Genomic DNA, 25,675 nt, shown 5'->3' with positions numbered 1-25,675 from the left:
AGAGAGTACTAAGTATCCATCCGCCCAACAGGACGGTTCTTTTCCCCTCCGGAAACTGATAAGAACAGATACTACACTTGATCTTAGCCAAAAGACCGAGAAGCCATCAGAACAGGAATAGATGTGAAATCTTCCTAAGGGGACACTAGATTTGGTGGCCCTGCTGACCACCAGGGATTTCCCTCTCTTTGGAGGGATTTTTTCTCACTTCCTGATGTGGCTATCAGACAAGAAAAAACTGACAGGGGTTATAACCCTCCATTACTCTATCAAAGCTAAAAATGCTCCAGTTTTGCATGAATCTTAATGTTCACCCCCTCAGTTGTAAAACAATAAATGTTTTACATTTTCTGTACTAACGCATTTTTATTGATTATGTCCCTGTACTTCCTAATTTTTTGCCAAAGCAAGAATACATTGGCTATTCTGGTATGTGGATTCACAGGATTTGTGGCGCTTATATTGGCATTACTAGGGGAACATATAAACCAAATGTTTCCCCACTAGAGCGTTGGGTGAGAATGTGTGGGATTGCTGATGCTTGCGTTGCTGTTACTTCAGCAAAAAATTCCTTGCTAGAGCGCTGGGTGCGAATGAGGTGGTTTGGCAGTCGAGAAAATTGCCATAGAAATGGTAACATAATCAATGTCATTCCTTTTCATTTGCACTTATCACTCCAGCAAGTATTCATTTGGTTTCATAGTAACAACAGCGCAGGCACTGCCAAACCCCCTCATTCGTACCCAGCACTCTAGCAAGTAATTGTCACCGCTATCTCCGCCCTATTGTTTATATTTTGACGGCCTCTGTCAGAATGCCATTCTGCTGCGGGAGTTCGTCGTGAGCGGACGGGTCAGCTGGCAACGTTTTTTTTGGTATTATTTCTATTTATGTTTTATTTTTTATTTCATCGAGTCATAGTGGACAACGCTGAACTTCATGATTGACCCTGGATTATATTGGTGGATCCATTTTTTGGGTTATTGGTTTTTTTTTGTAACAATAAAGGACTTGTCAAAAGCCTTTGTTGTGTTTTTATTTTTATTAAAGGATTTTTTAATAAAAGTCTTTATTTAAATTTATTTTAACACATTAGTGAATGTGTAAGGGGTACAAGAGTAAGGGGTACCCCTTACTCATTCACAAGTGGGGGGGGCTGCATCTGGGTGCCCCTTTATTAAAGTTCTACCCTAATGTGAATAACCCCCCCTGCTGGCACCCCCACAATCAACACTCCAGGGCTTGTGGGGAAGAGGCCCGTGTCCCCACCGGCACAAGGTGCTTTTCCAGGGGCGACCCTGGAAAAGTACCCTCCCAGTGCCGAGGGCATGTGGCCCAGTATGGCATGGAGGGGGGGGGGGCTGCTCGCTCGTCCCCCCCTTTCCTGCCCTGCCAGGCTTGTGCCCAGATCCAGGGTTTGGTATGGAATTTTACGTATTTTTTTCCCCATTTCTGGGGGTGGGGTTCCTTCTTAAAATTCCTACCAGACCTTAAGGGCCTGATATGACTTTTGGGGAAAGCCCACACACTTTTTTTTTTTTAAATTGTAACTTGAGGTCCCTCCTAAAATTCCAACCAGACCTAAAAGGGCCTGGTATGACTTTGGGGGGAACCCCACACATTTTTTTTTTTAAATGGGGTCCCACCTAACATTCCTATCAGACCTAAAGGGTCTGGTATTGTTTGGGAGGGGGAGCCGCACGCTTTTTTTTTTCTTTATAAATGTCACTTTTTACTGCAGCAGGTTCTATACATCGTACAGATGCGCCACTTTACAGGCAGTTTAAGGGGACCCCCCAGGCACGATATTTAAAGGAATTTTTCATTTTTATTGTTTCACTTTAAGCAATGTGAAAATCACTGCTCTTTTAAAAACGGTATTTTTTTTTTAATGTGTTTTTTTCATTGATTGCACCCCCCTGATAATTCACATAAGCCACAGCTGTGGCATTGTCCAACTGAATCTTAAAGTGATGCCTACGCAGAAGATCCATCCAGTGCAGCAGACAAAGTTTGATCGCCCGAAGCTCCAGTACATTGATTGGAAATCTGGACTCCTCCTGGGTCCAGCGGACTTGTGCTGACCACTGTCCGGTCACTCCGCTCCAGCCCTTGAGACTGGCATCCGTCGTCGACTTCCCTATTCAACAGCAACGACTAACAAAGCCACCACACTAGAGAGGTCTTGACACGCTTCTGCCTGTCCAAAGACAAGGGAGTCCTATCCCCCTGAGCAGGGATCTCCCTTTGCAGAACTTTGGTGAGGTGTTGTGCATATGGAACTGCCTCGAATACGGAAACCATTAGACTGAGCATCTGCATGCACCTGTGGATTGACACCCAATTGCAAGAACACAATGGATGAACATGTTCTCAGATCCTGTGTAGCTTCTCAAGTAGAAACACACGAACGCTGAACACACCAACTAGCGTTGCCCATCGAGCCCATGGCTATTTACAACGCTTTGGCCAGCTTGCACATTTCCTTCTTCTCCTAAGACCCTCGGCACATTCCCCCATACTGAGACCCTCCACCCAAGACATTAGGCCAGCACCCTGGAGCAGAGTGGCAGCTTGGAGCATATACTATTATTCTGCATTGCCGTATAATGTATTGCTGGGATTTGTAGTCCTCTTTAGCTGGTGGCATTCTGCATTGATGTATAAGGTATTGCTGTGATTTGTAGTCCTCTCTAGCTGGTGGCATAATGCATTGCTGTGATTTGTAGTCCTATCTAGCTGGTAGCATAATGCATTGCTGTATAATGTATTGCTGTGATTTGTAGTCCTCTCTAGCTGGTGGCATAATGCATTCCTGTGATTTGTAGTCCTCTCTAGCTGGTGGCATAATGCATTGCTGTGATTTGTAGTCCTCTCTAGCTGGTAGCATAATGCATTGCTGTATAATGTATTGCTGTGATTTGTAGTCCTCTCTAGCTGGTGGCATATTGCATTCCTGTGATTTGTAGTCCTCTCTAGCTGGTGGCATAATGCATTGCTGTGATTTGTAGTCCTCTCTAGCTGGTGGTATTCTGCATTAAAATCATTAGTCTTTATGGTTTTATAAAAACTGTCAGATGACACACACACACACACAAATAATTGGTAATTGGTATTTGCGAGTACTTGAAGAAAAGTATCGCTACTCAGTCTGGAATAAATGGTATTAGTGCATCCTCTAACAGTCCTTATAACTTTCTCAGCGCAGGGTTCTAAAGTATACAATAGCCACCTACAGGTACAAGCAACAAACACAATCTGGAGAAGGGAAAAATGCTCTCATTGTCCATGGCAACCAATCAGATTGCATGTGTCATTTATTTTTCCAGAGGGGCTTAGAAAAGAGATGCAAAGGTCTGACTGGTTAAAAGGGTGACGAGACCAGTTTTCTATTCAGCACACTCTCTCTGAGTCTGAATTTGGCCAACACAGGCTTTCCTCTTCCAACATGGCGCTTTCGGTCCGACGCGCCACGCCCCATGACGTCAGGCGCTGGCGCGTCGCTCTATCCAGTACACCTCATCTCTGTGGTGACGCCGCTGTGTGGTATTTCATCAGTAAACATCCTGCGGATTTGAACGCTCGTTTTGGGCGGCAGGAAGAGGCGCGGACGCCATCTTGTTTGTTTGAGTGGAAGTGGCAGCGGCTGAGCCCGAGTGAAGGAGGAGACGGAGCGGCCTCAGCGGACGGCGGGGCCAGCATAAGGCGGTGAGTGTCGGAGGAATGGGGTGGAGGGCGACTTCGTGCGGTGGAAGGAACTGACTGAAGGAAGGTGAGACGCGCTGGGCCCTGGGCCTTCTCCCCGAGGCCGCTCGCTAATATGGCGGGCTGGCGGTGCAGGCCGCAGTGTATTCCCCGGCCTTTCCTAAAGTCTTTCCCCGGCTGAGGTCTCTAGAAGACCGGTTGCCAGTAGGAAATTACGTTGTTGGTGATATTAGGACACTCCGGTGACGACATCCCCCCGGCTGGTCATAGTGTTCTGCACAGTGACGTGAGATCTCCGGTATGGTCTCCGCGAACTCTGCCATACACACACCCAGCCGCTGAATGTGCAGTTGGAGGACTGTAAGCTGGAGTACAAATGCCGGCTCATGTGTGGAATGTGTATCCTGTTTCTATTAGCAAGGCTGCTGCTGTTTGGTGTGAGGTAGGAAATGGTGACAGGTTCTCTTTACCATGCTGGATACACCGTGCTAGATTGGTAACCAGTAACTTCCAGCCTGATATTGGGCAGAGGAGGTCCGGTGCTGGCTGATCAAAACTCTGTTTTGTGCCATTTGCATGTGCTGTTGTATAGGTTTGGCCGCCAGCGTACGTCTCATCAAAGTAGATCTTTTAACCCTTTTGCTGCCACGGCCACACGTTCCACATTTTATGCCTGAAAATTACTTTAAACCCTCCCAATATATATTTACTGAAAGCAGAGACTCTAGAATAAAATGGGGGCATCTGCAAATTTTTACGTTTCATGATATTGGTGCAGCTCCCTTATCAAACCCAAACATTTTGTAAAAAAAAAATGCTCTTAAGTTGATTTCAGTGCCCAAAAAACACGTATTACCCATTTTATTTGTAAAATATAAAATGAGATTACAGCGAGTAAGTAGATACCCAACGTGCCAGTGTAAAAAAAATAAATCGCTTGCGTCTGTGAAACGTCGACAAATTACGGTACCCCAAATTGTCACTGTAAAAGGCCGTATAGGTCATCGGAGAGATCTGTTATTGGCATGAGGATTAGTGCTCTCTCTGCTGCACATGGCCATACCCGTGGTAACAGGTACTCTAAGTCTTTGAAATAGCCCTTCGCACACCATACCGATGTACCCGAAAATCCAACGGGGGCTGGAACAACTGGTGGATGGCGCCACAATGTACGATCTAGATTGTCCGCACACCATTCTGCTTCGGGAATGTCCTTTTTCATTTGTATTCCTTTTAGTATGACATGTGAATGCAACGTTTCGGAGCCTCACAGGACCCCTTCGTCAGGCAAAGTGTCTATCTAAGGTGACATAAGGAGGTCAATTAGACCCCTAATGTCACCTTTCCACTCCAAATAAGCTATTGAAGCGCAGATCGCATTCCCAATAGCTTATTGCCTGACTTCTGCAGCTGAGCAATGACAGCTGAGGGACTGGATGTGGTTCAATCAGTGTCTCTTACGGTCCCATGGAGAGGAGATCGGTAAACAGATGTTCGCCGATCTGCTTCTTGCCAACTCCAGAGATGCTGGTCCCGGGCCCGAAGGAAGGGTGGTGGAGCCCGTGAACCAAGCTGGGGTGTTGGTTGGGGGGCTGCCCTTCACCGGCCTGCAGAAGCGAGCTGCCGCCAGAATCGCTTCTGGTGTAGAGTCCCGGTGGCTCTGTTTATAGGGCCCTGATGCAAACAACATATGTCGGTGGCAGCGAAAGGGTTATCATTCACGCTGAGTGGCTACCTGTGTGCTCAGTTTAACTGCGTTTAGCCCTTGTTTACATTGGCTTGTCTACATTTAGTGTTTCTAAAATTGGAAGCAGTCATCTGGGAAGTATAGACAATGTTTGTGCTTTCCAGATGACGTTTTGCTGCGCTTAATGTGTTGAGAGTTTTTAAACAAGTCCCGGTTGCATTGAATCCTATTTTCACTAAGCACTGCCAAGGACACGATCTGGGAAGTGTAAGGCTTCATTCAAACTTGCGTTTTTGTGCTCTTTATGCAGAGACAAATCTGTCGGACCAGATGCTGTTAATGCCTCTAAATTAGTTGAATGATGCATGTTTACATGCATAGGCTTTTAGATGTATCTGGTACCAAATCCAAACTTTTTAGTGCGTTTAGAAGTTAATATTGATTCCTGGACAAACCTGACTTCTATTTTTTTTTTCTCTAGATGCAGCTTAACTGACAGCGTTTAGATGCTTTTATCTGCAACATGTGAATAGATCCATTGGAGATCGTTAGATGCATGTGTGTGTTTAGAAAACCATTTTAAATGCATATATACATATCTGATCTCACCTAGAATGTAGCCTAAAAGTTCTTTATTTCCCTATCACTTCTCCCATGCTTTGAAAAGTTGAATGCAGGAGCGCCATTGTGAATGAGGCCTGGCACGGTCAAGCCTGCCATTTATATATGCGGTTGGCCGACATTTCTATATGTGTATTTATGCGTGTAATAATTTCAAATAGTGTAATTTATACTCGTGTTTAGATGTGATCAGTAAAGACTTCTGTATGTCCAGGGTCCGATTTTATTTATGATTTTGAATGTGTAAATGCATGTAAACATATAAAGGCAGGTACATGTAAACCAGTGCTGGACAAATCCCAGGTGTCAGGTAGCCAATGCTCATTTAAAAATGACAGCTGCCGCCCAGCCTTTGAGGTTTTTTCTATTATTAATGGAGCTGGCTCCTAAAAACGATAATCCTGGATTGGACAGACTGGCTACTGAATAACATTAATTTGTCCACTCCTGAGCTAAACGCAGGAGAACTTGATCTGAGAAACATAACGCTTTTCTTTCACAGATTTCTCTGCGTTTTTAGATAACCCAAATCCATGAAGCTGGTGTACATGTAGCCTTAGGCCGCATTCACACTGTCACATCTGCATTTAGATTATTGGAACTCGGAGACATTATCTGGGTAATATAAGCAAACTTTCCAGATCACTATTTCTGGCTTTTGGAAGTTCCTGCTAGGGCTGCAACAACTAATCGATTAAATCAATCGATTATGAGAATAGTTGGCAACTATTCTCATTATCGGTTAGGGAGGGGAGAGATTTTTTATATGCAACCAATCGAATAGTTGAAAAAATAACCGGGCAACTAATCGACTATGAAAATAATCGTTAGCTGCAGCCCTAGTTCCTGCTTTAAAGATGAACTCCAGGAATCTATCAAATTAAACCTTTCAGTGGGGCTACCCCCATGTTGGAAGGATTAGCTGCTAGTTTTCATCTAGGGTTTTATTTTTACACGCTCCCCTGATCCTCAGTCCTGCCAGGCTGTTAGACCGGTCCCCGCAGCCTCCTCTCCCTTGTTCTCCAATGATTTAAGCCCTGCTGACATCATGTCTAATGCAGGTCCATTCACGTGCATTAAGCTGGCCATACACTGCTCTATTCTTTTTCCATTCCTGAAGAACTGGCTGAGATTTGCATGATGGCCAGCTTTAAGGTGCCCATACACTGTACGATTCTCGTGCGAGAATCGCTGGAAATCCTGCGATCGTACGAGAATCGTACAGTGTATGGAAGGCGTGCAACCGTTTCTACTGTACGGTCGCACGTCTTCCATCGAACAAGCAGGCTGGAAAACCCGCCGGGAATCGTACGATTCTCGGCGAGTGAGTGACCTGCTTGTTCGACAACTGATGAACGGGCCGGTGTGCGCACGCGCACACTGCCCGTTTGCCGTGCTTGCAAGCCTGCCCCTCATTGCAGTCATCGCAAGTACGATCTGCCTGTCCAAGATGGGCAGATCGTACGTTTTTTTTAAGTACTTTACAACCATCGCAAGACTAAGGTCTTGCGATGGTTGTAAAGTGTATGGCCACCTTTAGACTTGATGTCGGGGCACATACCACAGCCGGAGTGGAGGGGGGAGGTAATCACTGACAGGGTAGCCCTACTGCAAAGGTTACATTTTTATTTTTTTTAGGTTGCTGGAGTTCTTTAAAGCAGGTGTAGCCGCATCTACATCAGTAGAGCTAGTTTCTAATCAGTTTCTGGATGCACCGAATTCAGTTTTCTCTAAGGCTGCGTTCACACCTGACCGTTTTGTAGCGCGTCCTACACTCGACGAACGCCCTACAAAACGGTCAAAAAAATAAATAGCATTGTAGTCAATGCCCTCGTTCCCACCTAGGCGTATTTCCGCCCGTCCCTAACGCCCTACAAAACGGCCCACGCCTGAAAAGGTCCCGGGACTACTTTGGGCCGTTTTCCATTGGGATACAGCCAAGTAGCCTTTGGAATCGCGCGACGGTCGTGCGACCTTTTTACCACGAATCGCGGTTAAAAAAACCGTGTGATGGTCGCGCATTTTACAATACGCCTAGGTGTGAATGGGGCCTAAATGCAGATAAACTGACCACCCCTAAATGCAGGTAAATGTGCAGTGTGAAGTATACCAATACATATCATTACATGTGTTTATATGCTTTTAAAATATGCTCTAAATGCTGGTTTGGCATTTGCCAGTGTGAAAGTTTTGAAATCCACATAAAGGACATAGTCACCCATACACCAAGGTCCAATGCATCAATTTGTCCTTTTATTGATGGCAGATACACATGGCATTGCAAGTATGATGATGAGCAATGTTTTGGGAACTTATCAAGGTCCATTCATCCGGCAAATAAGTGGCAATCATTGTGAACTTAAATGACAAAGTGACAATCCATGTATAAACAGGTGCCTCAAATTCAGATAAGGGCGGGGGCATCTAAACACCGGACAATGTGATCTGGGGCATAGTTTGTTCTTTACACTTTTTTTTTTTCCCTTCATTATGGCTCGAATGAATATAGCCTTAGGCCAAAACTGTACTTTTAATTTTGGATGGCATGTTGGAGAATTGGAGCCCCTGTCAGGAGTTTTTTGTCTGTCTCCTGTGGAGAAATTTATCCTCTGTTTGCCCCGGTGAACATTGTCCCCCGCATACATAGTGAAAGGGATTTCCAAAGTTTTACAGTAGCGGCAGAAGCAGAGGTGAGGGGAAAATCCTCTAGTGGGGACATCTGTGCAAGAGGGGATTTACTTAACTACAAAGTTTTATTATAATACAAGATTTATATAGCGCCAACAGTTTGCACAGTTTCATGTCCTTTTTTTCCTCTCCCTGAAGTGACATGAATTCTCCAGTAGGATACAGACAGTGAGCAAAAACCTGACTGTAGACTTGAAGTGGACCTTTACCCCCTTTCCCTAAAAATCACATCAGCATACAGCTCTGCATGCTGATTTATATAATCTTATATCCATTAAAGGATACTTAAACCCTCCTGGTTTTTTTGCATATATCTACTGCTAGCAAGCAGTAGATATATGCAAACATTTTTTTTTTTTTTAAACCGCTCAAACAGCAGTTTAGACTTAGACTTAGAAATTTCTCGAGCGGCCGCAAAGGATCTTGGGGCGCGCGCATGCACAGTTCTCATTTTCGGCAGGGACGCGACGAGGGACAGAGCAGTCAGCGTTGGATCGGAGAGACGCCGCACCGCTAGAGAGAAGGCTGAAAACATCAGGAAAGAAGAGGAAGATCGGAAAAAGAGACATAATTTAGGGTAAGTGCTGACATTAACATTGGGGGAGGGAAAAATGTCTGCCTTTTAATGTCACTTTAAACAAACTTGATTTTTCATTTACTTACAAATGGAGTTCATCTACTTCCTGGTCCAAATTATGTAATGTTCCAAATCGTTTTCTCCTGGGAAGGTTACATCAGCAGAGCATTGCTGGGTAATCTCACGTGATCTCAGGTAAAGGCATCACAAACATGAGCAACCTTCCCTGAGATCATGTGCATGGTCACGTTCCAGGAAGTGAAGGGTGATCTAGTAATCTGCCCTTGGTTAACATGGCCACTGACAGAAGACTGGGGGGGTGGGGGAAAGATAAAGGTATGTAAAGAATATGAAGCCAGCAATTATTTAGAAGTATGTGTTTGTAGATTGTCATTAGTAAACATTTCTAAAGGTGAGTGTTATTTTAAGGATATGGGTTAAGTTCCTCTGTAAGGCCGTATTCACACCTAAGCATTGGCGTTTTTTATGCATAAAAACGCGCATTCTGTTATGCAGGTTCATGTGCATTGCATGTTTATACGCGCATATATTATGCGTGTTTTTATGAGCAGATTATGATGCATTGAAGTCGGACAAAATGCATACGTACGTCAAAATGCACAAAACTAATTGCACTGCGGGTTTTCAAACAATTCCAATTGAATATGTTGGGCCAAAACGAGCAGCGATCTCATACTTTTTCCAGTGATAGGAGTTTTGCTTATTGCGACAAAACGCTTAGGTGTGCACAGGGGCCATATGAATGGGTATTTTTTTTCGGTGACGCTTTTGGTCAGGCTAAATCCATTGTGACAGTACGCTCAGTGTGAACCAGGCCTCATACTTACTTTATCCGAAAACAAACATTTTCCCCACTTAATTATTGATTGTGGGGGAAAGTTAGAACTTTGCTTTGCTTTTACTGTTATCTGGGGCATTTGTTAGATACATGCCCCTTCACTTTCTTTTCTGGGCAAATTTTTTCCTGACAAAAGAGGGAAAAATCTTTTAAAGGGAAACTGACAGCAATTAATAACTAAACATAGAGGTCCCAGCATTCCTCTACTGAGCAACTAAAGCAATTTTACTTCTGTGTGTTGCCATTAGAGAAAAGTTTATCCCAGTGACAGTGACTCAAGCTAGATATACAAGGATAGATTTTTCAGACAGTTTGTTTGATTTGCTAATTGTTAATGGGGTCATATTGAAAAAAAAGTTTTCAACCGTAGTGCCAATAAAAAGGTGCAGAATGGGAAAATGTTTTTCCATCCAAAAATTCTAACCTTGTATACTTGGGTTAAACGGAGCCACAGATAGCAGTAAAACCTGATAGTTTTGACACATTCTAAGTTACTGTTCACTTTGGTGTGGAAATGCAAAATAACATTTATTGGTTTTAGAAACTTGGTCTCATAGCAATGTGGTGTCTTTAATAATAATAATGAGATGGGACATGACATTCATTCAGAGGTATCCCATCGCACTCCAAACCGACGTATCCTCATGTGTAGCTTGAATGGGTGCTGAAATGGCCAACGCATGGCGCCATAAGACTAAATGAGATAATGAGGTCACCGGCACACCGAGGTCCACTTCATCGATCATCATTTAGATAACGTCACAAGCAAATGTCACGTTTCTGAACCACATGCTGACGCTTTATCAGGCAAAACAATGTGACATGGCATTCAGACACGATATGAATTGAATTTACAGTGTAGTTGAGTGACTATTTTGACGATACAGTTTTTTAAACTAATGTTTTTATCATGTATCAGTGTTTATAAATGCTTTGTTGGTTAATAGGATGACAGATTTTGACTTCTGAACTTTTAAAAGAGAACTATAATAATCTGTTTTCTGTAGCAGGGATGCGTAATTCCTAATGCGCTGGGCAGGTGCTTTTTTTTTTTCTTTTTTTTTTTTCCTCCTACATTTAACCCTGCTGCAAGCAAGCAAGGCTAAATGAAGGGCTGGGGAGCAGTCACTCATTTTGTACTGTGGCTATACAGCTGCCCCGATCACTTGTAGCAGCCTGCTTATTCTCACCACGCCACACCTCCCTGCACTGGTTTTCAGTGTACCCCACTCTTCTGGGGGACCCGGAACCACGGCAAATGATTTCAGGATGGAGAGAGGAGCAGACTGGAGAATGTCCATTCTCCAATCTGCTCTGTGCGATCGAGACAGGAGCACTGTACTCAAAGCCTTTTTCTCAGCTGTCACAAGCTGGACTGCACAAGAGATCGAGCACAATGCTCTGCTCGATCTTCTATTTTGGAGGGCAAGCTCCATAAAGAGAACCTGTCGCCTCCAAACGCTATCACATAGGGGCTTTTGAGATCCTGTGTGACAATCAATTTAAGCGAAAAAATTATATAAATTAAAACCAACGCCGCCACCCCTACCATCTGCATGCAAATAAACACGCGTGAGTGCTGCCCCTATTCTACTGTGTAATATATTTTGATAGCCAGGCAGCAGCACTCTCATCACAAAATAGAGGGAATTTATCAAAACTGGGGCAGACAAAATCTAAAGCAGCTGTGCATAACAACCAATCAGCGTCTCTTCAGTTTGTTCAGTTAGGATTTTAAAATGAGAGAGAAGCTGATCGGTTGCCAGGCACAGCTGCTCCAGATTTTGTCTGCTCAAGTTTGGATAAATTCACTTCAATGTGCATTAAAGGATGAGTTCACTTTCCCAGGTAATTTGGGAAAATAGAATTACCTGCTCAAATCTGGCCCCCTCTCCCTCCCTGCTATACTTGCCTTTCGGCAAAAGGTTCTTCCCCCTCTGCCGATATGGGTGTACTATCTGTACCCCTTACTGCTGTCCAGCACAGCCCTACACTATATAGATTTTAATTTCGCTAGCAAATTGTGAGCACTCATTGATCAGTATGGTCACCTGACCACGCTGACAGATGGGAAGCACTTCCTAGCACGGTTAAATACGAATTTGGTTAGAATTATTTTTTGTATCCGTACAAATAGATTGTCATGAGGGACAGGTAAATTGGGCCTCTGCTTTAGTCCTTGGACCAGTAGTTTTTAGTTTTAATTTCCACACTCCTGGGTACCCCTAAACATTTAGGAATAGACCTTCAGTTTGGGAAGGGGACTGTGGTGGGTTTTTTTTTTTTTTTTTTAAAAATACTTGAAGCCCATCTCCAGCCAAAGCTTTTTGTATAGATGGAGGTGGTAAGGGTTAAAGCCTCTGTCAGGGTTTTTTTATTGCTTTCTGAGATGGATTCTTCACTATGATCATCTGATACAGTATTGAGCATGATTGTAGTTTGTGATTTTATGTTTTTGTTTTTTTTATGGATTTTGAAGAAGCTATACATGGTTATATTTTCTGTGGTAAACCTGCTGTCTGAAATAGAACAGATTCCTCTATCAATGCTTATGAATGTGGATGGAGTAATCCCGGCTGTTCTGCATTGGCCGCTGTCAGAATACCTGTATAGATTTTGGAGCTGAGCATTTTCCAACCTGCTCCTACAATCAACTGATTGAGGGATACCAGGCAGAACCGGTTGAAATTTGCGCAGTGTATAGCCTACTTAACAGTGTCACTTGAACAGTGTCTGCATTTAAAGGAAGAAAAGTAAGCAATTGCTGCAGCTGGCTTTAACCCTTTCGCTGCCACCGGCGTAAGGCTTACGGCAGAATACAACCGCTTGCAGTGGCCATGTCAGTAAGCCTTAAGTCGGGTGGCTTTGAACCATCTTCTAGTGACCATGAACTCGCATCAGAAGGAATTTCCGTCAATGTTCTTTATTGACAAAAGAATTGTCACATCATATAGCGAGGTTTCGGAACCGTATAGGTCCCTTCAGGCAAAAAAAAGTCTGACGAACTGATGACAGCTATTTAAAATAGCCGCTGGGATCTGTTTCTCCTCAGATCGCTGCTGCTGCAAAGGAAAGTGCATACCCAATTCTAAATATCCTAAACCTGTCTGGGTCTTGCAGAGGGAAAAACGTATTTAGTAATGGTGGCAGTACAACTATTTTCCTTTAGAATGCTAAGCTAAAAGAAGGCCCCAGGCAAACATTCAGTAAATTTATACGGCTTTGCTTGAATAAAAAAAGACTTTCTGCTTCTGTAAATTCTAGTCAATATAGTAGCCATTCATTTTCAGTTTTGATCGCAGAATCCTCCAATAAAATTCCTTTGAGAGAGCTGCTCTCGCTTGCTGTAAAGCAGTTCATACAACATTCTTTGCTGGTATTTCTGCAACTCGCATTCAGAGAAAGAGCAACCGATTATGCACAACTTTTATTCTTGTGAAACTTTTTATCTTGACTTGATGATTTGCTTATAATAGAAGTTCTCTCCCTGGGAACCCGCTTATGTGATTGTTATCCATAGACTGGACTTGCCACCAGTATCATGTACAGTGCATTCAGAAAGTATTCAGACCCCCTTCACTTTTTTAAATTTTATGTTGCAGCCTGCTACTGCAGTTATTATACAGGATTTATATAGCGCCAACAGTTTGTGCAGCGCTTTACAATATAAGGAAGACATTACAATAAGATTGAAGACGACAAGACGGGACCTGCCCGTGAGGCCTTACAATCTAAGACCCCGTTCACATGTAGCGACTTATCGCGCAATTTCTGCCGGGATATCGTGCATTTTTGCCACACGATATATAGCGAGAAGTCGCCGGCTAATAGTCAATGGAGCTGTCTTAGCTCCATGTCGCAAGTCGCTTCTACCGGACCCTTTTTTCGGCGGATTTTGCGCGATTTTTTTTTTTTTCTATGGAGCCCGACGGAGAAGGTCGCGCTAACGTCGCCCCGAAAGTAGCGCTATCCCGGCCGCTGCAAAGGTATCTTTCATACATTTGCAAACATTTCTGTTTTCACTTTGTCATTATAAATGGCTCCTTTTCAGGTTGGTCTAGGGTCATGAGGGATCTGTGCTGGGCCCCATGCTATTCAATCTATTTTTTTTAACGATATTGGGGAGGGCATAAATAGCCATGTTTCCGTGTTTGCTGATTATACCAAAATCGGGAGGGTAATAGACATGGACTCAGACATTATAACATTACAGGGGGACCTGGATAAAGTAGGAGTGGGCAACTATATGGCAGATGAGGTTTAATGTCGATACATGTAAAGTAATGCACTTCGGGTTTAAAAATAGGCAAGCTGCTTACACAATAATGGAAACTCCACTAGGGGTGTCGGAAATGGAAAAAGATTTGGGGGTCATTGTAGACCACAGATTGCACAATAGCTTGCAATGCCAGGCTGCTGCAAACAAAGCGAGCAGAGTTCTGTCTTGTATTAAAAAGGGAATGTACTGTAGAGACAAGTCTATCATTTTGCCAGTTTATAGATTGCTGGTTCAGCCTCATCTGAAGTATGCGGTCCAGTTTTGGTCACCAATCCACAGAAAGGATGTCCTTGAGCTGGAAAGAGTCCAGAGAAGGGCAACCAAACTAAGGGGATGGAGGACCAAAGCTATGAGACAAGGTTACTAAACTTAAATATGTTCACGCTGGAAGTAAGGAGATAAAGGGGGACATGATTTTAATGTACAAGATGTTCAATGGTGATGGCGACATCAGCAATAAACTTTTTACGGTAAGCTCCATAACAAAGACTAGAGGCCACCACCTAAAATTGGTGGGGAAAAGATTTACCACAAGGGGTGTACGGGCTTCTTCGTTAGAGCGGTTAGGGTCTGGAACTCGCTGCCGCAAGAAGTGATTTCAGCTGGGAGTGTTAAATCATTCAAAAAGCATTTGGACGATTTCCTCAGAGACCATAACATAACAGGGGTACAGGTACACTTTAAGAACAAGATCACACATGGACTCGTACACATGCAGAATCGCATGCATGCATACACGCAATGGGTTGAACTTGATGGACCCGTGTCTTTATTCAACCTCATACTATGTAACATGTCCTAGTTACATGTGCCAGAGTTCCAGGAAGTAAAGGGAGATCTAGTAATCTGCCCTTTGTTAAAATGGCCACTGTCAGAAGACTGGGGAAGAAAAGAGAAATAAGGTATGCAAAGAATCCAAAGCCGGCAATTTAGAAGTATGTGTTTGTAGATTGTCATTACTAAACATCTCTCATGGTGTCTTTGTTATTTTGAAGATACTGGTAAAGTTCCTCTTTAAAAACAAAACATTTTGATAGTCAAATTAGGTATGCAAATAAGATGAATGTTAAAAAACAAACACAAAACTGCTGCATGCTGCCTACTGTCCGGTAGTAATTTTATTATTATTGTATATAAACCCAAGTTAACTCGGTTTTAACATTTTTCTATCATCCCGGATGTGGTAGCTGCACTAGGTTTTATTTTTCACCTGGTGATCCTGCCACATGAAGCAATTTTGATTTTACAATTCTACCGACTCCCTTAAGGCAGCCATACACCTTACAATAGTTGTACAACTTTTTTTTTTTCCAGGCATCTCACCCTCGTTCAATTTTCATTCAAACAGCCCATCATGCACAGACCAATCTAGTTCGCAATTATCGTTCGACTAAAATCGTCCAGCTGACGATCGAAAAAACAGATTTTTGTTTGAGCATGTGCCGTTTTCATCTTGAGATTTTTGTTGTCCAAAAACACCACTAACCCGTCAGGTTTTTTTCCCCCTCCAACTAGATTTTTCTAGCCTGCTTGAAAGACGAAGATCTGCCTGTTGTACAGTAATTGTGGTTGTGCACTTCCCATCAACGGCAGATTTTTGGGTGAGAATGCGATCGCAGACAGAAATCGGCAGATAATTGTAAGGTGTATTTTAGAGTGTAGCGTGTAGATTTGTGCAATCGTACAACATGCTTTGCAGCTGCCTTGGTTCTAAATTTCTAGTTCAGGCAACCTGTCTTGTCTAACCTTATCCCGTTGTTGGATTGATGAATGCCTTCATAAAGGAGCCGGGCCTGATTCCGGAACATTGGTTGGTGATGTTTGAATTGGATAAACTGGGGAACGTTTTTACACAGAAATTTATCACATACATTCTGTTATACCATTCTACCTGGACTTGGTAGATTGCTCTTATTTCAAATCCTTCTACGGGGTTTGTGTCCAGCTGAAACTTTTTTTTGTTTTTATTTATTAAACTGAGAGGATTGGACACTTTATGGGTTCTACACTATCGGAAGGTAGGGGGATCCTCCACCAGCAATACAGACAGAATTCATTTCATTTTTAAAAAAGTGGAATAGGTGAAGTTTAGTAGCCCTGCCAGCTTTTTATTGCGGTCTGTGTCCCTGTTGCAGATTTTCTCACTTCCTTTCTTGTAAAACTATTGTCAGCAGGACAGGAAGTGAAATTTCCCTAACCATGCTCTAAAAAAAGTTTTTGGCTAGTTTTTAAGAAAATGCTGAAAGAGTACAAATGAGAGATTCTGAATTGCTTTTCTGAATGGAACTGTATAGTCAAAACGCACATCTAGCAGCCGGATTAAATATATGAATTTTTATTTGAACTCTTATGTCAGTTTTTTTGTGTGTAACCTGGACCTTTCACTGGGCGCTTTGATGACTGTCCCCGAGCATCCTAGGGATAGTGATAGATTCCTAACCATATGTAATGGTATCGCATACGATTACATGCAGTGTGCTAGCGTTCTGCTGCTTTCAGGCCTTGTTCACACCAAATGCAGAGCAAATCCGCTCAGGTTTCTGCACACGCAGCGGGTTGTGCCGCGTTTTTTGATGCGTTCCGGGCTGCTTTTGGTTAAAAAAATTGTTTTTTTTAAGTTTAACATGGCTCAGTGCGTTTCAGGCGTTGGCATGTGTTCCCGAGCAGGTAAAATAGGGCTTGCTGCAGTTTTTTCACCTGTTCTGGACCTGCTCTTGAACTGCACGCTGCGATGTGAACTGGAGCAAAAAATACCATTGGAATACATTGGACGCAGTTTTGATCCGGCCTGCAACTCCTCTGCACCTGCTCTGCGCTTGGTGTGAACAAGGCCTCAAATGGTTTCTGCGGTCGTCTGATCATTACCTTGTACGGGTGACAGCTGTTGCTTGTAAATGAAAAGATTTGGGATTCCTGCTGCAGGAGTACCACATTGCCCCTTCTTGGTAGGAGTGACACTAGCCTGAATTTTTTTGTATTTGATCCCCACATACTAAGTGTCGTACGGTTTACCCCCAAATTTTAGAACTTGCCAGAAGCTTCTGCCAAACTAAAGTCAATATCTAGACTTCAGAAAAACTTTGAAGCGATGAGGAGCACTACTAGTTGAATGTCACCAGCACACTAAAACGATATCTCATCTCGGAGCCTGATGAAGGGGACCCTGTGTGGCCCAGAAAGCGCTTGCATATGGGGGACAGCATTCTTCAATAATTAACAATTCATTGCTGTAACTATCGTTTTGGTGTGTTGGTGACTTTCAACTATCTGCATGTGGTGGCGGCGGCATCCGCATTCATTTCGAGTTCCCGCTGATATATCCACATGGGAATCCTGGTAAGGTGTGCGACAAGAAACTGTTTCTTGTTTGCTTGATGAACACTACTAAACACACAGGTCAGGACTTCTTCATGGATGCAGTATACATGGGTATATTGCAATGTTCTTTGGGGAACACAATAGACCTCAGTGGTATAAGCCCTGCACCCAGTCAGACATCAAGCAAAAGGGCATTGCTTTTTCCCCCAGTCATCTTCCAGGACAGCCCATGAGATAAGGCTCCGCCTGCCTGCAACAGGAAACGCATCAACCACATTTAAATAAATAGACCCCCTCCTTCCATCCCAATTCAGTTTTTTTGTGTTTCCTCCGGCTACACAGGTTCACATCGTAATGTTTGTTGTTTTTAGGGCTCGTTTTCAATTTGCCTCAGGGCAGAGCCTAACCCTGATATGCGTTGGGACCTACTCCAGGATTTCCTGCTGCAGCGTATACAGGAATCCCTTGTCGGACCCCCATCCGAGACTAGGCCAAGGTTCCCCTCTGTCATTCAGGGAGGGCAACCATCCTCCTGTGCGTTAGTGGCTCCAGATGGTGACCCCCCCCCGGTGTGCGGTAGTGGCAAGGGTGCTACCCTGAGCGGTGTACGGCACCCCCTCTTGGGTTGGCATTGAGGGGGCAGACTCTAGCAGTGGGTGTAGTGTGGAGACACTTACCAGTTGGAGCACTGTGGTCGCTGTTCCGTCCGATGAACCGCATGGTGGCTTGCGCTGGAGAGTGGCGGCGTCTACAGGCAGTTCCAAAGTTGCAATGTGTCTCAGCATCAGCTGGGAGCGCCGTAGATGCAAGGTGGTGATTCAGGAAGTTTTAGATTTGGTGTTTGGAAAATCTTCAGGTAATTCTGATGCTTGAAATTTGTGAGGACCATTTTTGAGGATCTTTTCAAAATGTGAGGATTACAATCTTTGATTTGGATCAACTTTCAATCTCTTGAACCCAAGAACGTTCTTTCATGTCTGGTGACATTAGGGAGAGCCATTCACATGGAGCTTTACCTATTTCCCTTCAGAATCCTATAAATGTATGTATGTCGCCCCCCCATTTTCCTGAGTGGATGCAGATTACCATGCATATAGACTGCAGAATGAGCAGATGGGGTGCACCAGTGTGCAGTTTGTTCATTGAAATCTCATAGCACAACCTCAGCTACGTGTACAGACATCTGCATTTTTCACAAAGGTAAATGGGTGCTGGAAAGCATGTGTTTGCAAATATCAGGGATGTATTGCCCTGTATTACCTACATGTTTGGGCATGTATCTGAAACCGTGTACACACCAGGGCCACGTGTGGCCTTTGGACCCCTGCAGTTTGTAATAGGAGTGGAAGCATTGAGGTGTGGAAGGGGTAATAGCCATGATCTCTATTAGCCTCAGGTAACATGTTCTCGGTTTCTCAGGTAACTTGTTCTCGGTCTTGCTTTCTTCTGCATGCCTTCAGCCACCCCTACAAATGTATGCCGGTTTTGATCATCATTTCCTCTAGTGTCTGTAATCTTAGAATGACATGCAATAAACATTATGCGCAGCCGTTTCACTTCAGGGGCTGCAGTTGCGGCCCCCTATACATTGTAGGTTGACTACCACTGTTTTGGACTTTGTGGCCTGGCTATTGTGATATGTCTATCATTATAGTCCTAAAATATACTAAAACTGAATTTGTGAAATGTATCTTGATTTTAAGAGTTGCATTTAGAAGTCATAACTTTTTTTTTTTTTTTTTCCCCCCATTCTTGCAGGTAATTCCTCGGTGGCTAAAGCCTTAACACAGGAAGATGTTTTACGCACACTTTGTGCTGAGCAAGAGAGGGCCGCTGGCCAAAATCTGGCTGGCGGCCCACTGGGACAAGAAGCTGACTAAAGCGCATGTGTTTGAGTGCAACCTCGAGAGTAGTGTGGAGAGCATCATATCACCCAAGGTATGTGCTGTACTAATTACAGTTTTAAAAAAGAACTCCAGGCAAACTTTTTCTTAACCCTTGCAGTGGTGCTTCCACCACATTGCAAGGGCCAAGTGCTCTTGTGTCCTGGTGCAGAAATAACAGTTTTATAGTCACCAACTCCTGAGCCAACTTGTTAAACTGGTCCCTGGAACCTCCCCCTCTGCTGCCGCGGTATAAAATCTGAGTCAACGCGTTCTATACACCGTGTATAGGAAGTGAGATAGCCAAGGGGCATGCCACTGCTGCGGTGGAGGAGAGGGCGCTGTAAGGGGCGGCTGCGAGGTTCAGGTGGGTATTTTTTAATTTTTGCACCTAGACACAAACCAGCACTGCACGGGTTAAGAAAGTTTGCCTGCCGTTCTTTTATGCATTCTGTTTCTATCTGTAACCACTTGATTTTCCCCTAGGTAAAAATGGCTCTGCGTACTTCTGGGCATCTCCTTTTGGGTGTTGTCAGAATCTACCACAGGAAGGCAAAGTACCTCCTTGCTGACTGTAACGAAGCTTTCATCAAAATAAAGATGGCCTTTCGGCCTGGTGAGTAAAGAACGCGCCTCAATCTCGGTAAATCTGCTTATCACAGGGGAAAGTACATAGTGGTCATTTAATTGAGGGCTAAAGATATAGCATCTAAACAAAAATCTAACATTTTATCTCCTGAGCGCCCGATCCCTGCAAAATGCCATTTTGTGTTATCTCGGCAGCACAGAAAGCGAGATGCGGCATGTGTGCTGCTTGTATGCGATAAGATCCAGCCACTAACTGATCCTTCCAAACATTTAGATTTCAATTTGTAAAGAGATTTGTGTCTTTTGGTTGATTTTAATTTGAGGTTGCATATAATCTTGGTTTCAAATGACTAACTGGACAAGTGTCCTAAAACACTGCTGCAGTCTTCACACTTCAGTGATCTGTAAATCAGCTGCTCTCTTTTTGAAATATAAGAAAAGAAGTGTTGGAGAAATCGTCGCTTTGCTCACTCAGTTCAATGTGATGGTGCCTTCTGATGGCACGCCTTTCCAGCAAAGGTTACACTTGCTCTTATGTAAGTGTTCTAGGGCTGTGGAAGAACATGTGACACTGCTTGGTCCTGAGTGTCCAGTTGCTAGGCCTAAACACCTTTTCTGTTGGGGACAGTGGTGTCTTAGGCTAGGTTCACACTAAGGAGATCCATGACCACGCAGCAATCGTGCACAAAACAGTGTGGATGGCCGCGCGGTCAAGGAATCTCGCACCACCACCAATCCTGCCGCCGGTGCCATTATTTTCTTATGGCACCCCTGCAGAGTGCGTGGTTTCCTGCTCAGATGCCGTGCGTGTCGAAAAATAGCTTTTTTCTTTCATTGATTGCCGTGCAAATATAACCGCAATGAAATCAATGGGGCCGTGCGGCAACCGCGCACGATGGTGTGGTCCTTGGACGCGCATCCTGGGATCGCCGATATCTGAACCTAGCCTTCTGCCTACAGCAGTGATGAACTGTGAGTGAATATTCCTTCCACACTGCCCTCTCCAGGAAGGTATATTCCCCCATACACACTGCCCTCTCCAGGAAGGTATATTCCCCCATACACACTGCCCTCTCCAGGAAGGTATATTCCCCCATACACACTGCCCTCTCCAGGAAGGTATATTCCCCCATACACACTGCCCTCTCCAGGAAGGTATATTCCCCCATACACACTGCCCTCTCCAGGAAGGTATATTCCCCCATACATACTAAGCTGGCAGTTACTTTGACACTTGTGAAGTTTGTAATGTGTAGCTCATGGAATGCCGTTTTCTTTTAGGGGTGGTGGATTTGCCGGAAGAAAACAGAGAAGCTGCATACAATGCGATCACTCTGCCTGAAGAATTTCATGATTTTGACCAACCATTGCCAGATCTAGAGTAAGCGACACAACTTTCACTTATTACTGGTTTTTGTTGTGTGATTGGCCAGTGTTATTATTTTAATATGTACAATTTATTGAGCCATTTTGTCGATGGCGGGTAAATAGTTGGAATGCCTAACCATGACATACCTGTCTCCTCAGTGATATTGATGTGGCCCAGCAGTTCAGCCTGAACCAAAGTAGAGTGGAGGAGATCACTATGCGGGAGGAGGTTGGAAACATTAACATCTTGCAAGATAATGATTTTGGTGAGTATTTTCTTTGAAGTGTAGTTCAGTTTCAGTAAGACTGCTTAGTCTATATTATGGTTCTGCGTCTAATATTACTGAAAAATTATAATGTAGATAAACACATGAAGGTGAAGGCTGTTTAGTCCTGTAGGCGAGCAATCTTGGCTTTTAGCTAAATGTCATATTATTGCAGGATCTACTTGTCTTGTGGCTACTTGTTTTGAAGGTTAGTTTGGTCTAATCTGAAAACTCATCTTGGGCACCTTTTTTTTGCGTTACAAGATTGTAATATTTAGTACTTAAATTACTAAAATATCAGTTATGAGTTTCTAAATCACATTCTTGGTAAACTGCTGCCTATAATTTGTGTGGGATTTTTAACCCTTGGGTATTGAAGGGATTGGTCAGGCGATTGCCCACTTTGACTCAAACACTGCATCCTGGGAGGAAGAGGAGGAGCTCCCCTTTTCCCTCATACCCAGAAGCACCCGGTATTTCTTGAGTGGGGAAGAGGGGGGCGTTATAGTGAAGGGATGGAGAGTGTGATGCATCAGTGGGTTGTGGGGTTTTACTTTAAGGAAGTAGAGTCTCTTAGGCCTCATTCGCACTGCTTAGTGGGCCCATACAGGTCCGTGCGGCGTGCATGGCCGTATCAGGCCATTCGCGGGAAGGACAGGTGCATTCGTGTGATTGTACGCACCAGCCTGTTCTTTATGGGAGAACGCGGCCATGCGCTCGCCCGAGAGCTGCACATCGGTGCGGGTGTGCGTACCTGTACGCAGACAGGATGGATCCTGTTGAGTGCGAGCACCAGCATGGATGTGCAGTTCGGTTGACCATATGGTTCTCCCATAGAGAAGAACAGGCTGCTGCATACAATCATACGCAGCTCATGTACTTCCCGGGAACGGCCCGATATGGCCGTGCACGGATCTGTACGGGCCGACTCTAAGCAGTGTTAATGAGTAAAGTAACTATCTTCTAACGTTTCCTTTGCAAAGATTGTAAATGTTCACCTCTCATGCTGCTCATCTGCAATGAAAAATGCTAGTCACCTTTCACCTGCTACTGCATTACTACTGTGCCCATTGGTAGTGTAGAAGCCTGCAGAACTAGCCAGTGCGGTATGGCACCAGGAATTCAACACTCTTCATTCAGCAGGGTCTCTCCATTACAGTGCAGTTCAGTGGCAGGAGAAGTGTATTTGTTTTTTGCAGGGTCTTTTTGAACTTTTTATTTTAGCAGCTGCCTTTTTAAGCAGGGAGTTAAACCCGTTCAGAGTGCCCTCTAGTGTTTTTTGTTCTACACATTTATAAATTGCAGCAGCAAATATGGAATAGCAAGTAAAAATGTCAAGGTGAACCATTCAGTAACTCGTGTGCTCACTGGAAATACTGTTATCCTTTTAAAAGTATTAAAAGATGTAATTCTGCGGGGGAAGCCATATTTGTAATTGACTTCCACTAGCTGTTTTTTCTGTATGTGGCAGAACAAAAATGGTCTTTTTTTTCTGGTATGTTTGTCGGTTTATTAAAATTCAGTAGTTTGTCCCATGATGCACGCTCACTACAGTTGGTGCAATTTGCATTCTCATGACCATTAGTGTAACTACCTGCATATGAAAATTACCTCCTTTTTTTTTTTCTCTAACGCTTATCCCCTAAAAACAGACACTGATGTCTTAATGGTACATCAAACCATTATTGATCACATTCCTGGAGCCTTGCATGCTGCATGTCCATCAGAAATCTTCACTTGTACTCCTTGCTTTTATGCCAAATGTGCTTTTGTCAACATTGTTAATGTGCGTATTACATCAAATCCTTTTGCATTGCACAGGTGACTTTGGTATGGATGACCGAGAGATGATGCGTGAAGGCAGTGCTTTTGAAGATGACATGTTGGTCAGTACCAGCGCCACCAATCTCTTACTGGAACCAGAGCAGAACCCCAGCCAGCTGAACGAAAAGAGCAACCACTTGGAATATGATGACCAATACAAAGATGACAATTTTGGAGACGGAAATGATGGCGGAATATTGGGTACGAGATGTAGTATATGCTATAAAATCTCTTACCAACATCCATTAAAGTGTATCTAAAGCCAGAACCTTTTCCATTCTGACTAGAGCAGGGAATGGTTAGAGCTCCTATCGGGGTTGAAACATTTTTTGGAGGTTTTTTGGATCCTGGAAGAAAGTGATAAGGCTATCAGGATTATTTTTTAAATGTATTTTCCTTCACCTTCTCTCCTGTATACACAGAAATGTGACAATCTCAATAAGGCCCGGTTCACACCTGGGCGTTTCGTAGTGCGTTCGAACGTTCTGCAAAATGCTCAAACATCGAAATCCCATTATTACCTATGGGTATGGTTCACACCTGTGCGAATTACAGGCCGTATGAACACCCAAAGAAGTACAGGAGCTTCTTTGGGGCGTTTTTGTCGTGCATTTCCATTGGGATACAGCCAAGTAGCCCTCGGAAACGCGTGTTTGTCGCGTGTTTTTTTTTTTTTATAGCGAATCACGGTAGAAACGCACGGCGCGCATATTCGCTACGCCTAGGTTTGAACCCAGCCTTAATTGAGGTAAATTTCTTCTTTAGATGCCACATCTAAAGTCTCCCCATTGCTAGATATCCCCTCTGCCTTTTCTGGTGACAACTCACAATTTTGGATTTCCCTTTCACTTGTAGTCCTGATGACAGTTGACAAAGGGGGCAAATCTCCCAACCAGACAAACCTATATTTATAATAAAGGCTGTCAGAGGGTCTAACTGTTTTCCACATGTTCAAAACTTTGAAAAAACAAAGGTTTGCTTTTAGATGCAATTAAAGGCTTGTGTAGCCGAGTGATGTTTTCACTAGTCTGCGGATTGTTACAACATTCTTTAACCCCTTCATGACTGAGGCCTTTTTTCCCATTTTTTTTTGCACCCATGTTATATTCCACATTTTAGGCCTGAAAATTACTTAAAACCCCCACACATTATATATTTTCTGAATGCCAAGACCCTATACAACAGTGGTTCTCAATCTGTGGGTCGCAACCCACAGTTGAGGGGGTCCCCATGTGCCTTGTGCTGCTCTAGGTAAGAGGCTCCTTAGCCACCTCCTAGCGCAGCAGTGTCAGTTCTACTAGATGGCGCTGCAGCGGCCGGAGAGGATCAAAGAGATGGCAGGAGGCAGGAGTGAGGGGAGGTGAGTGATCACCACAGAGAACGCACTGGACACCACCAGAGAGTCCCACTAGCCACCTGAGAGCCCACAGATACTAGTATTGGTGCATCACTAAATTTTACGGTTGGGGGTCACCACAACTTGGTAAATTATACCAAGGGGTCCTGTCCCTAGAAAGGTTGAGAACCACTGCTATACAATATAATGGTGGTAGTTGCAAATTTTTATGTTGCGCAATATTAGAGCAACTCCTTATTAAACCCCAAAATTTAGTGATAAATTTAATTAAATGCGCCAAAACAGAACAAAATACCCATTTTTTAAATGAAATATAAAAGATGAGGTTACAACGAGTAAAACGATACCCAACATGCCCAGTTTACAAATTGCGTGCGTCCGTGAAATGGCGAAAAACTGCAGTACCCTAAAAAGTCCACAGAAGACGCTTTAAAAGCCCCCACAGGTCATCAATTTAGAGATGCCCTAGAATTATTGCTCTCACTCCGGCGTGCGCGGCGATACCCAACATGTGTAGCGCGTTCGCCGTTTTCATACGTAGGTGTTTACGCGGGGGCGGGGGGCTTTTACATTTTTTTTATTGATTTTAAAAACCTTTTTTTATTTTTTCCTTTGACTGCTATCACATGGGGGGGGCTTACAAGCCCCCCCATGT

General features: G+C 43.8%; 1 protein-coding gene and 1 long non-coding RNA gene across 2 annotated transcripts in view; one reads left to right on the top strand and one right to left on the bottom strand.

The window, feature by feature from the left end:
• Window positions 1-3,528: 3,528 nt before the first annotated feature.
• The window catches only part of RAD21 (RAD21 cohesin complex component), a 30,306-nt gene continuing 8,159 nt past the window's right edge, over window positions 3,529-25,675 (top strand). Inside the window, exons 1-6 of the mRNA XM_018560854.1 lie at window positions 3,529-3,708; window positions 19,493-19,672; window positions 20,104-20,233; window positions 21,487-21,586; window positions 21,733-21,839; window positions 23,661-23,864. Of these exons, the coding sequence (XP_018416356.1) occupies window positions 19,529-19,672; window positions 20,104-20,233; window positions 21,487-21,586; window positions 21,733-21,839; window positions 23,661-23,864 (685 nt within the window). The 5' untranslated portion in view covers window positions 3,529-3,708; window positions 19,493-19,528. The remainder of the gene's footprint in view (window positions 3,709-19,492; window positions 19,673-20,103; window positions 20,234-21,486; window positions 21,587-21,732; window positions 21,840-23,660; window positions 23,865-25,675) is intronic.
• LOC108790565 overlaps window positions 9,637-25,675 on the bottom strand; it is a 22,781-nt gene continuing 6,742 nt past the window's right edge. The window contains exons 2-3 of the long non-coding RNA XR_001941456.1: window positions 22,891-22,897; window positions 9,637-9,723 (exon numbers count right to left, since the gene is read on the bottom strand). This is a non-coding gene — a long non-coding RNA (uncharacterized LOC108790565). The remainder of the gene's footprint in view (window positions 9,724-22,890; window positions 22,898-25,675) is intronic.

Source organism: Nanorana parkeri, unplaced genomic scaffold (genome assembly GCF_000935625.1).
Source record: "Nanorana parkeri isolate BGI_ZX_2015 unplaced genomic scaffold, ASM93562v1 scaffold482, whole genome shotgun sequence".
In the NCBI taxonomy this organism is placed as follows: Eukaryota; Metazoa; Chordata; class Amphibia; order Anura; family Dicroglossidae; genus Nanorana; species Nanorana parkeri.
This window is presented reverse-complemented; position numbering and strand designations above follow the sequence as displayed.